Source organism: Pygocentrus nattereri, chromosome 5 (genome assembly GCF_015220715.1).
Source record: "Pygocentrus nattereri isolate fPygNat1 chromosome 5, fPygNat1.pri, whole genome shotgun sequence".
In the NCBI taxonomy this organism is placed as follows: Eukaryota; Metazoa; Chordata; class Actinopteri; order Characiformes; family Serrasalmidae; genus Pygocentrus; species Pygocentrus nattereri.
The window spans coordinates 21,466,970-21,480,982 of NC_051215.1; the positions used below are offsets into that span (position 1 = coordinate 21,466,970).

At 41.9% G+C, this 14,013-nt stretch overlaps 1 protein-coding gene across 2 annotated transcripts in view; it reads right to left on the minus strand.

Moving 5' to 3' along the window:
- The window catches only part of anapc1 (anaphase promoting complex subunit 1), a 122,171-nt gene that overhangs the window by 24,164 nt on the left and 83,994 nt on the right, over positions 1-14,013 (minus strand). For both annotated transcript variants that reach the window (XM_037538864.1, XM_037538863.1), the window contains exons 34-38: positions 8,986-9,060; positions 2,850-2,920; positions 2,595-2,685; positions 2,421-2,483; positions 2,127-2,320 (exon numbers count right to left, since the gene is read on the minus strand). In XM_037538864.1, the coding sequence (XP_037394761.1) occupies positions 2,127-2,320; positions 2,421-2,483; positions 2,595-2,685; positions 2,850-2,920; positions 8,986-9,060 (494 nt within the window). The remainder of the gene's footprint in view (positions 1-2,126; positions 2,321-2,420; positions 2,484-2,594; positions 2,686-2,849; positions 2,921-8,985; positions 9,061-14,013) is intronic.

The following is a 14,013-nucleotide window of genomic DNA, read 5'->3' on the forward strand; positions in this document are numbered from 1 at the left end:
GCAGGTTTGGAAAGAAGTGATGAAGATAATGGAGCGTTTAGATATGAAACCTATGAGGATCATGTTCTATGAAGAGCCTTTAGAGGAGAGTTTAAGACGATATGAACACATTGAGAGAGAATGACGTCAGACCACAGAGGGTTAACAGTAATAAAAGGAACTGAGTATCAAATTAAAATCATATAAGACAATAACACAACAAAACTTAAAAAAATAATAAATACTAAAAGGGCCACAGAATTTTAATTAAACTCTAAATAACGTTCAGTAATAAAAGGTGAAGCAGAATAACTGAAAGAGTCTCTCCACATTTTCTGTGTTTTATGGAAAGTCGGTAGAAGGTCAGTATTTGCAGATCTAAGATAACATGCTGGAACATCGACAAACAGAACATCAGTGCTTTAATGTCATTTAGAGCCTTAAGAACAAGTAAAAGAACTGAGCTCTGCCAGATGTTACATAAGCGTAAATGCAAATGAACAATCAGTTCATCTATTTAAACAACTTGAATCAAATGAAGAGCTGAACTGAAAGTAAGAGGTGACTGGCTTATTAGCACAATGAGTCACATACAGTTATGCTGCAACATTTTGTTTCAGGTAGAGCAGCAACTTTCTAAGACATTGCACATGCTCTTATCTGCTTTATTGTCTTTACCTCTGCGCAAATCAAAATAGTAAATCAGCTGATTGCCAATTGCAAGATGGGAGCAAAAATCTGCCGATTCCGATTGTGAACGATTCCAATCGTGCATAAGAACTTTAGCATCAGCTATGAATTACCTTTACAAAGTCTTTACAAAGAGATTATTCTGCTCTATTTCACAGTGCGGTGCTTGTAGTGTTCATACACAAATGACTATTGAATTTATTCTTCACTGTGTCAGATGAGGGTCTGACAAAACGTGTTTCCTAAAGTCTGAGTTTCCCAACAGCACTTGCTTCAACTGCAATTCACACTGTATACCTATTAAGTTTGTGTACACCAGCTCTGTTCTGAAATGAAGGTGTTAATAGTGAGTTTGTGCTGCAGTAACAGCCTCTGCTCCTCTGGGAAGACTTTACACTAGACGTTAGGACATGAAATCTGTATTTCATTGCATTCAGCCACAATTCAGTGCAGCTAAACGCCTACAGACGCCATGGCATTTGGACAGCTCTTATTAAATTTCATGGCCAAATTAAAGATGACAAACTACAATTTAAACTGCAATTGTTTTCTAAAAACTGAGGTTTGATCTTTTTTTTTTGGCTAAAAAGAGCAAGCTCCATGTTATTACACAAAATTTACCTACGTAAAATTTTCAGCCCTATTACAGCATGCAAGTTGAAGCTTAGTCTTTATTATACAGTTACCCTAATAGGAGGACTCTCTTACCGACACAGGCCTAAACCATACAGTACTCAGTGCTGCTCTATAGAAATGCTATTGCAGCTGTTTTTATGTAGTACTCTTGCTACATAAACATAACAAACCAATAACACTTATTTTTGACAGCTATCAGAAAAATCTTGTAAATGCAGCCTCAAATCCATAACATGTCTCAATGAGTAAATTTTTCTAAAAAAAACCCGACTCATTTAATTAGTTGTGTACCGCCACTAACAGCTTGTCCCAATGTGACGACACCACATTTCAACAGAGGCCATCTGTAACTCTTATAGAGGACTTTTCTTATTTTGGATTTTTCCCAATATTCTCCCCAATTTAGTCGTCTCCAGTTCCACTCACTAGTCAGGACTCTCCCAATCACATGATGCCACCAGCGCTAGGAAGGTGAAGGCTAACACAGGCTTCCTCCAAGACATGTGAAGCGCCACCACATCTTGGACTGCTGCTCACACAACACCAACACTTTGACGGTTGTGCCACTAGGAAGCCCCATTTTCATTTTTGTACAGTTTTTTGTGTAGTTAGAGTTTTATTTATTGGCTGTAGTTTTAGTTATTGGCACTGACAGTTATATTATTTAAAATGGTACGCTAAATAGTTATACTATTTAATATCTTTGGTCTTTGCAAACCAACATAGAAAACAGGCTCATACTCTATCAAATTAAAATAAATGGAAATCTAGATGCTCCCTAATGTTTGTTGTTAACGTTTAACAGTGTGAAGCCCACTAACCTGCCTCCTCCCAGAAAGAGCAGTCCCAGTGCCATGTGGTGAGCCATGTGAAAGCCATAGTTCATCTCACCAGCGGTGCGTTTGTGTAGGAAGCGACACAGCTGTAATACTTTCAGGTTCCCCGAGCCAGCCATTACCATGGAGGTGGCCAGCAGCACCATGCTCAGACACGTCTGCAGGTTATATGGACCTGACTGTTGGACACACAAAAACATTGAGATGTCAGAATATTCTGTAATAAATCATGAGCTAATGGAGTCCTTTGTGCTTATTGTGCTTCCTTTGAGAACTTACAACTGTGGCTGCGGAGGTTGTAGTGGTAGTCAGAGACTGCATGAAGTTTCGAGCAAATTTGTACTGTTTAAGAATGAAAAGGGAGAAAATAAGTCGATAGGAAAATGTATCATACAGCCATAACTGAGCAATTGCGTACACGTTATACAAAACAGCCTTGTTGCTTCCTCTTACCAGGCACTCAAAGGCATCCAAGTTTGCAGATCCAGCAAATCTAAAGCCCACAGCCATGCAAGCCCCAGCTATGATGTAGTCGTGAGCTTGCCTGAGGAGAGAAACATGTGGTTTGATATGGATTAAGTTACCGAAAAAGTTTTCTTACAAATTTGAAGACCAGTTTAAGGCCAAAAAATGCAGTGAAAAAAGAATTTGTTGAAGGAAACTATAAACGATTTGTTCCCACATTTGATACTGATAATGTAAACTCACACCAAAGTTTCCATATTCAGATCCTCTGACACTAGAGCTTCCTCCTGGAGTCCAATGTTCTCTTGGATTATCTGAAAACATCACACTCTTTAATTAAAACATTCACAGAAATCATATTTGACATGAAATATTTTTTTAACTTTACTATTGACTTTGTTTAAATACAGGAAAAAAATATGTGCATTATTAGTAATAGCAATAGAAATAGAAGCAATAGAAATAGAAGGTTCAGTTCAAGTCCATTTTTCCTTCATCAAGGTACAAACAGTGTAAACGTTCCTCAAACATACAACATTGCTTTTTACAGTCTGGTTGTGAAATTAAATCAGTTTTTCCAGGTGAAAAGTTTGTATTTGTACGTTTTCATAACCAAATATTTTTAAAAAGAACAGTAAAATAAAAGCCTGGAGGCGAGGCAGGGTGTGTGGAGTCAGTACAGCTTAGAAAATATCATTTCAGTGGATTATGGTTCAGTTATGTTCCCTGACTAAAAGGTAGTGAGATGAAGCCTTGAGGATCCCACCCCAGTGACAAGAAGGGCACTGACCAAGAGACAGTCTAGGACCTTAATTTCTCAGTGTGTGGGGAGCAGCGTTTAAAGTCAGGTCCAAAACTATCTGAACGTGTGTGTTTATTTTTATATTTAGAAGTTGTTTCTATTTCAGCCGCTTACCACAGCACATTACCACTGAAATTAAATAATATGAGCTCAAAGCTGAGACCAGACTTTCGCATCATTTTGAGGGTATTTACATCCAAAACGGGTGAACGATGTAAGAACTACAACTGTTTTCATACACAGCCCTCCCATTTTTAGGGGCTTCAAAGTAAATCAAATTAAAGCCATTTTAATACTTGGTTGCAAATCATTTACAGTCAGTGAGTGCCTGAAGTTTGGAACCCATAGACATCACTAGACGCTTTCTTCCCTGGGGACACACTGTCAGGTCTTTACTGCAGCTGTCTTCAGTTCCTACTTGTTCTTGGGGTGTTTTACCTTCAGTTTTGTCTTTAGTAAGTGAAATGCATGCTTGATTGGAATGCGGTCAGGTGGCTCACTTGGCCACTGCAGACCATTCCACAACCTGGCCTCAAAAAAAAAAAAAAAAAAAAAAAAAAAAAAAAAAATATATATATATATATATATATATATATATATATATATCTTGCCTTGTTATTGCAGTATTGCTTATCAGCAGCGAATCACCGTCCAATGAGTTTTAAAGTATTTGTCCGAGGAAGATAATATAGCCTTATACGCTTCAGAATTCATCTAAGCAGTCACATCAATTGATATTAATCAATTAATACAAGTAAACCAGTTCTGCTGGCTGCCATACATGCCCCCACCACAACACTACCTCCACCATGCTTCACAGATGAGGTGGTGCTTTTCTATATCTTCTCTTCCTATTATTCTGGTACAAGCTAATATTTGTCTCATAATGTCTACAAGATATTGTTCCAGAACTGCAGAGGCTTTCGCCTGTTTTTGAGGCTTACTAATAGTTAACAGCTTGTGGTAAACCCTCAAGGCTTCTCTTGATGTTGACTCTGATACAGGAATGCCAACCTACTGGAGAGTGCTCTTGATCTGGCCAACTGTTGTGAAGCCATTTTTCTCCACCATGGAAAAAATGTTCTCATCCACCACAGCCACATCTTCTGTGATGACCCGGACCTTTGGTGGTTCTGAGCTTACCATTGCATTCTCTTTTCAAGAAAGTACCAAATACTTGATTTGGCCACACAATGTTTAGCAAAACACTCAATACAATTGGTGTATTATGATTTTTCAGACTACTTGTGCCACAGCCAATTTTCTGACTACTTTTGAAACCATTCAAATGGGGGCTATGTATGAAAATGTGGTAATTCCTACACCATTCACCCAATCTGCATGTATGGATCAATGGATTATAAAACATTGGATTATAAGAGTTCAAACGATGCTAAGATCGAGACAACACGAAGTACAAACAATGTCAAGATCGAGACAAAACAGTCCAAAGGATGCTGAGTACAATGTTAAGACCAAGTATAAACGATTTTAAGACTAAGAGTCCAAATGATGCTAATATTGAGACACTGATCAAGTATAAACAACATAAAAGTCAAACAATGTTAAGGCTAAAACTGAGCTCAAACGATGCTAAGACTAGACAAGACCGAGTACAATGTCAAGACTGAGACAAAACCGAGTCCAAATGATGTCAAGGCTGACTCCAAATAATGTCAAGACCGAGTCAAGATCAAGTCCAAAGGATATCAACACAGAGTTATGATCGAGTCCAAATGATGTCAAGCCCAGGTCAAGACCGAGTCTAAACGATGACACGACGGAGTCAAGAAAGAGTTCAAATTATGTCAAGACAGAGTCTAAACGACATGAAGATTGAGACCAGACAGAATCCAAAAGATGTCAAAACAAACAAACAAAAAAAAACCTAGTACAGATGATGCTAAGACTGAAACTAGAGTACAAACAATGTTAAGACTAGGACCAAATCCAAATGATGTTAAGACAGAGAAAAGGCCCAATCCCATTTCACCCCTTTCCCCTAACACTTAGCCCTACCCCTCTGTTTCGTGCGTTCACATCTAGGGGTAAGGTTGTCCCGATTGTTGTTGAGATGGAGGGATAGAGTGAAGTGTTAGGGCTACGTGGCCCTTCAAATGGAGATTTTCAAGAGGCCCACTACAAACATTATGAGTAAATTCACAGAATGCCCTGTCAATCATCAGCAAGATGGCTCCAAGAGACAGATAAATGTAAGTATTTCTCTGTTAAAAAGATTCGATCATGAAGCTGACGATTAAAAAGCTAAGTTTCATATCGCCAAAGAATTCTTTGTGGCAATAATAAATAATTGCCCCCGTCTTTGAAGGCGTATGATGCCCTAAACATATTTAAGCAGTGAGGAGCTGAACTTTACCCTCCTCTGCTGTCATTGCAGGCTGGCAGGGTCGCCTACAGAGCAGCGCTAGTAGCTGTTAAAGAAGTGATTTAGTTTTTTTGTTGGTGCTCTTTTTAATCTGGTGCCTCGTTTGATTGACTGATGCGTAAAACTGAATTTGTGAATGAACTGCGAGCACCCATGCTTTTCAGTCTCCTTCAGGTTAATGGCAAATGTCAGTGATATACTATTATTGCAATAGTATCGAGACAAAGCAGGAAACATGTCCTGATTATTTTTTCAGGCTATTTCAAATATGATTCACCTGTCCTGTCATGTGACACACAAGTGAGATCACCACAGCTGGAGGCGGCATATTGGAAATGTCCAGAAAACCTTGTCTCGTCTGTTTACATAAAAGTCGCAGATGACAACTGATGACATATAATTGGGGCCGAATTAGTGTATTCAGTTGAATATAGGTTGAAAAGCATTTGCCAATCATCGTATTCTGTTTTTATTTATGTTTTTCACAACGTCCCAACTTCATTGGAATTGGGGTTGTAACAAGATGGCGAAAATCAAGTACAAATGATGTCAAGACTGAGTCCAAACAATGTCGACTGAAACATGATCGAGACGAGACATAATCCAAACAATGTCAAGACTGGGAAAAGACCTACAACAAATGATGTTAAGACCAAGACAAGATTGAGTACAAACAATGTTAAGACTGACATAAGACAGACCATAAATGATGGACCTGGCCGGGACTAAAATCCCTGAGAAACACCTCTCTGTATAAAGCTAATCCCATCTGAACAGCAATTAAATATGTGAAAAGTAAACAAGAACATAATTGATGTGATGTGTATACATTTGTATGACTGTGCAGGCGACTGTGGATCAGAGTAGAATTAAATTAAAATAGAAAGTATCAAGTCTGCACTGAATTTTGGCCGTCAAATTATGTTCAAACCGGCCTGTAATAATACAACTGTCGACTTCATGCTTCAAGCAAAGCTTCTGGTATTTGGTTCTTAAAACTTCTTTAACTTAAACAAACTGAAAACAAACTGCATAATTTAAGCAACACAAATCTTATTATGATCGCTAAGACAAGGCGGTTGTACAATCTTCCAGAGTTCTGTGTAAAATGACTTTACACATCTTTGCTTTTCACTGTGGTCATGTCTAAATTGCAAAACACGCATTGCAAAATACTCTGGTGACCTCTGAACATGGTGTAGCAAGAGGAAGGTGAAAAAAGGTGATACAAAGCATATGTTCCAATCCTAAAATCTGATTGGCTTCAAAAGCAGCTCAGCTAATGCAAAATATTCATTATATGCCCACCTGTGCGTTCTAGATAAACTTACTGAGTCAGAATTGTTCACAGTGGTGGTGATAGGAACCAGACATCCCCCTCTAAAAGCCCCCTCACAAAGTTATTCAATGAAATGGTTATGAATTCACTGCCTGATGACAGACACTGTTTTACAATGGTTTTGTGATAAGACTGGGCCTAAAATATACTTTTTAAAAATGTATTCATGGTGGATGGATGACATGCAGGGAAAATGTATTATTTCAGATTTTCCACTGTTTTTCATCATAAACAAACCACTCTGAATCACTCTGTTTACACCTCAAACACTGGATTATGCAGAAAATCTGAAAAACCTGTAAGGTTTGACTGTAATACTACTTGGCTGGACCACTGAGTGTTTTGTTTTGTTTTTTTTTTTAGTTTTCTTAGTGGAAAAATAGTTATAAAGCAAAGATTTGTGTAAAACCCTACAATATTATTAAAAATTATTATGAAAAAACTGCTTTAATCAATCTCAGGGGCAAAAAAGTTAGTCACAGAAAAACTGTATAAAAATAGGGCCAATATGTTTACATGCAATAAAATATAAATTGCACAGATCTGATGTTGGGAATGTGATGGGAGATGTATAGTTGGTTTAGAGATTTCGTTCTTTATTAGTTTTTGAAAGTTGGGTGAAAATTGAATATGTAAGAATTACCGCTATAAGTAACTCGTCTCCTACTCAGTTTAAGTGCAGCTCCAAAAACGCACAAAGCTAAGGGACTGTGTACAAATTACTGTACTGTAAAAACCTGTCATGTTTTATTCTGAAATATTTTTCACCAAATCTGTTTTGTTATAATCCTCAAACACAGATTAATCCAGACTGGACAGATCTGCTCTCAGTAGCTTTTATCACTTTAATAACTGTTTATGATAATTAGCCGTCCAGACCAGCAGGAAAGTATTCAGTTTGATAATAAATAAATGTAAAATATACCCCCAAAAGACAGTAAGAAGGATGAAGCTATAGTTGGTCTCCTATTTGCCATGATCAGCAGGCTCTTTCTGAGAAGTTGCTAACATTAATATATTATGAATATCTACACGGATAAAGGAGTGCTATAACTTACCTACAAAGCTTTAACCATCACTATAAGTAAATTACTACATAAAGTTAAGACCCTCTGAATAAAACATTAAATAACAAAGCTTAATATAAAACCAGAGGAAAAACAATCACATCAACAGGTTCTCTGATCTTCACCAACCATAAGATCATATCTACACAAACACCGCACAAACAATACGCATCACACTAACATGAGCGTGGATCATGTTCCCTCCGTTATATAATCTTGTCTGACTTTCTGAGAGCAATATTCTTGAAATAGTGTAATCTTGGACAGTACCTCTCTTAAACTCTGTAACAGTACTAAATGCAGTCCAGCAGCGATGCTGACCGCCCTAAAATGGCAGCAACATTGACGTGCCTGGCTGGACCCAACACGGTATCTAGGTATGTATATCTAAGGTGAAGACAAACACAGGCTTCCTGCGAGACCTGTGAAGCACCACCACATCTTTTCCAACTGCTACTTAAGCAGCATCATTGGACAGGTGAACGCACTCAGAGGACAATACTAACTGCCTGCTCTGTTACGCCTGTGCTGACACTGAAGGGGGGGTGATGAGATAAAACGGGGGCCATCCTGCCTACCCAGAGAGTGAAGCTAATTGTGCTCTCTTGGACTCCTGGCCACAGATGGCTGTAAAGTTGAACTTGCAACCTCCTGATGATGCTTAGGGCCAATGCTTAGATGGCTGCCACACTCTGAAGCCCCTGGAATACCTTTTTAAAGTGACTCCCAAACCAGTCTGTGCACAGCGTATGTGTGTGCGAGTGTCAGTGAATTGTGTTTTGTACCTGAGGCACATTGCTGGTCACCCATTCCTCATTAGGTAGGATTTCATCCCACATGATGATGCATCTGGCCAGAGTCTGGAGACGGAACAGAGACACACACACATTCAGTTATCAGCCACTGAGTGCTTTTGCTATTAGGTCATTTCCCCCCTCCAGCTTTCCGTCTGTACTTCTAGTTCAAGCTGGTGCTGATCTGTAAGAGACTGCTTTCTGTTTACAAAGATACACATGATTGATTCTCATTAGAACTTCAAAAGAAGGGCAGGAACTGTGCGGCGAAGAGTGGTTTCATTGGGGATGATCAAATATGTAATTGTTGGGTCAATGTGACAAACGATAATTAATACTCTGTTGTAGTAGATTCCAATTTCACTAACACTATCTAACATACATACACACACACACACACACACACACACACACACACACACACACACGCATATATATGTATATATATATATACACACACACACACTGCTCAAAAAATAAAGGGAACACTCAAATAACACATCCTAGATCTGAATGAATGAAATATTCTCATTGAATACTTTGCTCTGTACAAAGTTGAATGTGCTGACAACAAAATCACACAAAAATCATCAATGGAAATCTAATTTATTAACCAATGGAGGCCTGGATTTGGAGTCACACACAAAATTAAAGTGGAAAAACACACTACAGGCTGATCCAACTTTGATGTAATGTCCTTAAAACAAGTCAAAATGAGGCTCAGTGTTGTGTGTGGCCTCCACGTGCCTGTATGACCTCCCTACAATGCCTCCACGGCGTCTCCAGACACTGTCACGTCTGTCACATGTGCTCAGTGTGAACCTGCTTTCATCTGTGAAGAGCACAGGGCACCAGTGGTGAATTTGCCAATCCTGCTGTTCTCTGACAAATGCCAAGCGTCCTGCACGGTGTTGGGCTGTGAGAACAACCCCCATCTGTGGACGTCGGGCCCTCATACCATCCTCATGGAGTCGGTTTCTAACCGTTTGTGCAGACACATGCACATTTGTGGCCTGCTGGAGGTCATTTTGCAGGGCTCTGGCAGTGCTCCTCCTGTTCCTCCTTGCACAAAAGTGGAGGTAGCGGTCCTGCTGCTGGGTTGTTGCCCTCCTACGGCCTCCTCCACGTCTCCTGGTGTACTGGCCTGTCTCCTGATAGCGCCTCCAGGCTCTGGACACTACGCTGACAGACACAGCAAACCTTGCCACAGCTCGCATTGATGTGCCATCCTGGATGAGCTGCACTACCTGAGCCACTTGTGTGGGTTGTAGAGTCCGTCTCATGCTACCAGGAGTGTGAAAGCACCACCAACATTCAAAAGTAACCAAAACATCAGCCAGAAAGCTGAAAGCTCCTTTATTGAGTGTGTCTTGCTAATTGCCAATAATTTCCACCTGTTGTCTGTTCCATTTGCACAACAGCATTTAAAACTGATCGTCAATCAGTGTTGCTTCCTAAGTGGACAGTTTGATTTCACAGAAGTTTGATTTACTTGGAGTTATATTGAGTTGTTTAAGTGTTCCCTTTATTTTTTTAAGCAGTATATATATATATATATATATATATATATATATAAAAATATATATATATATATATATATATATATATATATATATATATATATACACATATACATATATACACATACATACACACTGGTCAGGCATTATGAACACCTCCTCGTTTCTACGCTCATTGTCCATTTTATCAGCTCCACTTACTCTATAGCTGCACTTTGTAGTTCTACAGTTACAGACTGTAGTCCATCTGTTTCTCTGATGCTTTGTTAGCCCCTTTTACCCTGTTCTTCAGCGGTCAGGACCCCCAGAGCAGGTACTATATGGGGGTGGATCATTCTCAGCGCTGCAGTAACACTGACGTGGTGGTGTGTTTGTGTGTTGTGCTTGTACGAGTGGATCAGACACAGCAGTGCTGCTGGAGTTGTGCTTGTACGGGTGGATCAGACACAGCAGTGCTGCTGGAGTTTTTAAACACTGTGTCCACTCTCTGTCCACTCTATTAGACACTCCTACCTTGTCAGTCCACCTTGTAGATGTAAAGTCAGAGACGATAGCTCATGTGCCACTGCACAATTTGTGTTGGTCATCCTCTAGGCCTTCATCAGTGGTCACAGGACGCTGATGTCTGGATATTCTTGGTTGGTGGACTATTCTCAGTCCAGCAGTGACACTGAGGTGTTTAAAAACTCCAGCACCACTGTTGTGTCTGACCAGCACAACTCATACTAACACGACACCACCATGTCAGCATTACTGCAGTGCTGAGAATGATCCACCACCCAAATAGTACCTGCTCTGTGAGGGTCCATGGGGGTCCTGACCACTGAAGAACAGGGTAAAAGGGGGCTAAAAAAGTATCAGAGAAACAGATGGACTACAGTTTGTAACTGTAGAACTACAAAGTGCAGCTATTGTCATGCCTCAGGGAGACTCCCCCAGTATTGCGAACTCCATCTCCCATGAAGCCATGGGGGAAACATGTGACAGTAAGTCACATAAGTCTTAAGTAAGTCATAAGTCAGTGGCCCATACGGGGATCGAACCCACAATCTTGGCATTATCAGCACCAAAAGAGGCTGCAATTACTTTACAGCTCAGACCACACAGTAAAAAACCCAGAACAGCATGAAAAAGAAGTCTGATTCAGATGAAGATCTCAGAGCTGACAGGTCACAGTGAACTTCACACACTAAACCTCACAGATCTAATCTTTCCATCACTCTCTCCCTCTTCCCCTCCCTCCCTCATTCATTCTCCCCCTCTTCCCCTCCACTTTCTCCCTCATTTACTCTCTCCATCAGTCATTCTCCCCCTCTTCTCCTCCACTATTTCCCTCCCTCCCTCTTCCCCCTCACTTTTTCCCTTCTTCATTCTCCCCGTCTTCCCCTTCACTCTCTTTCTTTCCCTCCACTCTCCCTCATTCACTCTCTCCATTCCTTTTTCTCCTCCACTCTCTCCCTCATTCACTCTCTCCCTTTATCCCCCTCCACTCTCTCCCTCATTCACACTCTCCCTCTTCCCCTCCACTCTCTCCCTCACTCTCCCTCTTCTCCTCCACTCTTTCCCCCATTTACCTTCTCCATCATTCATTCTCCCTCTTCTCCTCCACTCTTTCCCTCATTCACTCTCTCCCTCCTTCACTCCCTCCCTCATTCATTCTCCCTCTCTTCCTCCTAACTTTCTCCCTCATTTTCTCTCTCCATCATTCATTCTCCCCCTCTTCTCCTCCACACTTTCCCTCATTCACTCTCTCCCTCTTTCCCACCGTTAATTCTCCCCCTCTTCCCTCAACTCTCTCCCTCCTTCACTCCCTCCCTCATTCATTCCCCTCTTCCCCTCCACTGTCTCCCTCATTCACTCTCTCTCTTTCCCTCCACTCCCTAATTCACTCTCCCTCTTCTCTCCCTCATTCTCTCTTTCTTCCCCTCCACTCTCCCTCCTTCCATTCACTCTTTCCCTCATTCATTCTCCCTCTCTTCCCCTCACTCTCTCCCTCATTCGTTCTCCCCCTCTTCCCCTCCACTCACTCTCATTCATTCTCTCCCTCTTCCCCTCCACTCTCTCCCTCATTCAATCTCCACCTTTTCTCCTCCACTCTCTCCCCCTCTTCCCCTCCACTCTCTCATTCATTCTCTCCCTCTTCCCCTCCACTCTCTCCCTCATTCTCTCCCTCTTCCCCTCCACTCTCTCCCTCATTCTCTCCCTCTTCCCCTCCACTCTCTCCCTCATTCATTCTCCCCCTTTTCTCCTCCACTCTCTCCCCCTCTTCCCCTCCACTCTCTCATTCATTCTCTCCCTCTTCCCCTCCACTCTCTCCCTCATTCTCTCCCTCTTCCCCTCCACTCTCTCCCTCATTCGTTCTCCCCCTCTTCCCCTCCACTCTCTCTCATTCATTCTCTCCCTCTTCCCCTCCACTCTCTCCCTCATTCATTCTCCCCCTTTTCTCCTCCACTCTCTCCCCCTCTTCCCCTCCACTCTCTCATTCATTCTCTCCCTCTTCCCCTCCACTCTCTCCCTCATTCTCTCCCTCTTCCCCTCCACTCTCTCCCTCATTCATTCTCCCCCTTTTCTCCTCCACTCTCTCCCCCTCTTCCCCTCCACTCTCTCATTCATTCTCTCCCTCTTCCCCTCCACTCTCTCCCTCATTCTCTCCCTCTTCCCCTCCACTCTCTCCCTCATTCATTCTCCCCTTTTCTCCTCCACTCTCTCCCTCATTCATTCTCCCCTTTTCTCCTCCACTCTCTCCCTCATTCATTCTCCCCTTCACTCTCTCCCTCCTTCATTCTCTCCCTCTTCTCCTCCACCCTCTCCCTTCATTCTCCCTCTCTTCCCCTCCACTCTTTCCCTCATTCATTCTCCCCCTCTTCCCCTCCACTCTCTCCCTTCTTTTTCCCCCTCCACTCTCTCCCTCATTCATACTCTCTCTCTTCCCCTCCACTCTCTCCCTCCTTCACTCCCTCCCTCATTCTTTCTCCCCCTCTTCTCCTCCACTCTCTCCCCCTCTTCCCCTCTACTCTCTCATTCATTCTCTCCCTCTTCCCCTCCACTCTCTCCCTCATTCTCTCCCTCTTCCGCTCCACTCTCTCCCTCATTCATTCTCCCCCTTTTCTCCTCCACTCTCTCCCCCTCTTCCCCTCCACTCTCTCATTCATTCTCTCCCTCTTCCCCTCCACTCTCTCTCATTCATTCTCCCCTTTTCTCCTCCACTCTCTCCCTCATCCATTCTCCCCTTCACTCTCTCCCTCCTTCATTCTCTCCCTCTTCTCCTCCACCCTCTCCCTTCATTCTCCCTCTCTTCCCCTCCAATCTTTCCCTCATTCATTCTCCCCCTCTTCCCCTCCACTCTCTCCCTCATTCATACTCTCTCTCTTCCCCTCCACTCTCTCCCTCCTTCACTCCCTCCCTCATTCTTTCTCCCCCTCTTCTCCTCCACTCTTTCCCTCATTTACTCTCTCAATCATTCATTTTCCCCCTCTTCTCCTCCACTCTTTCCCTCATT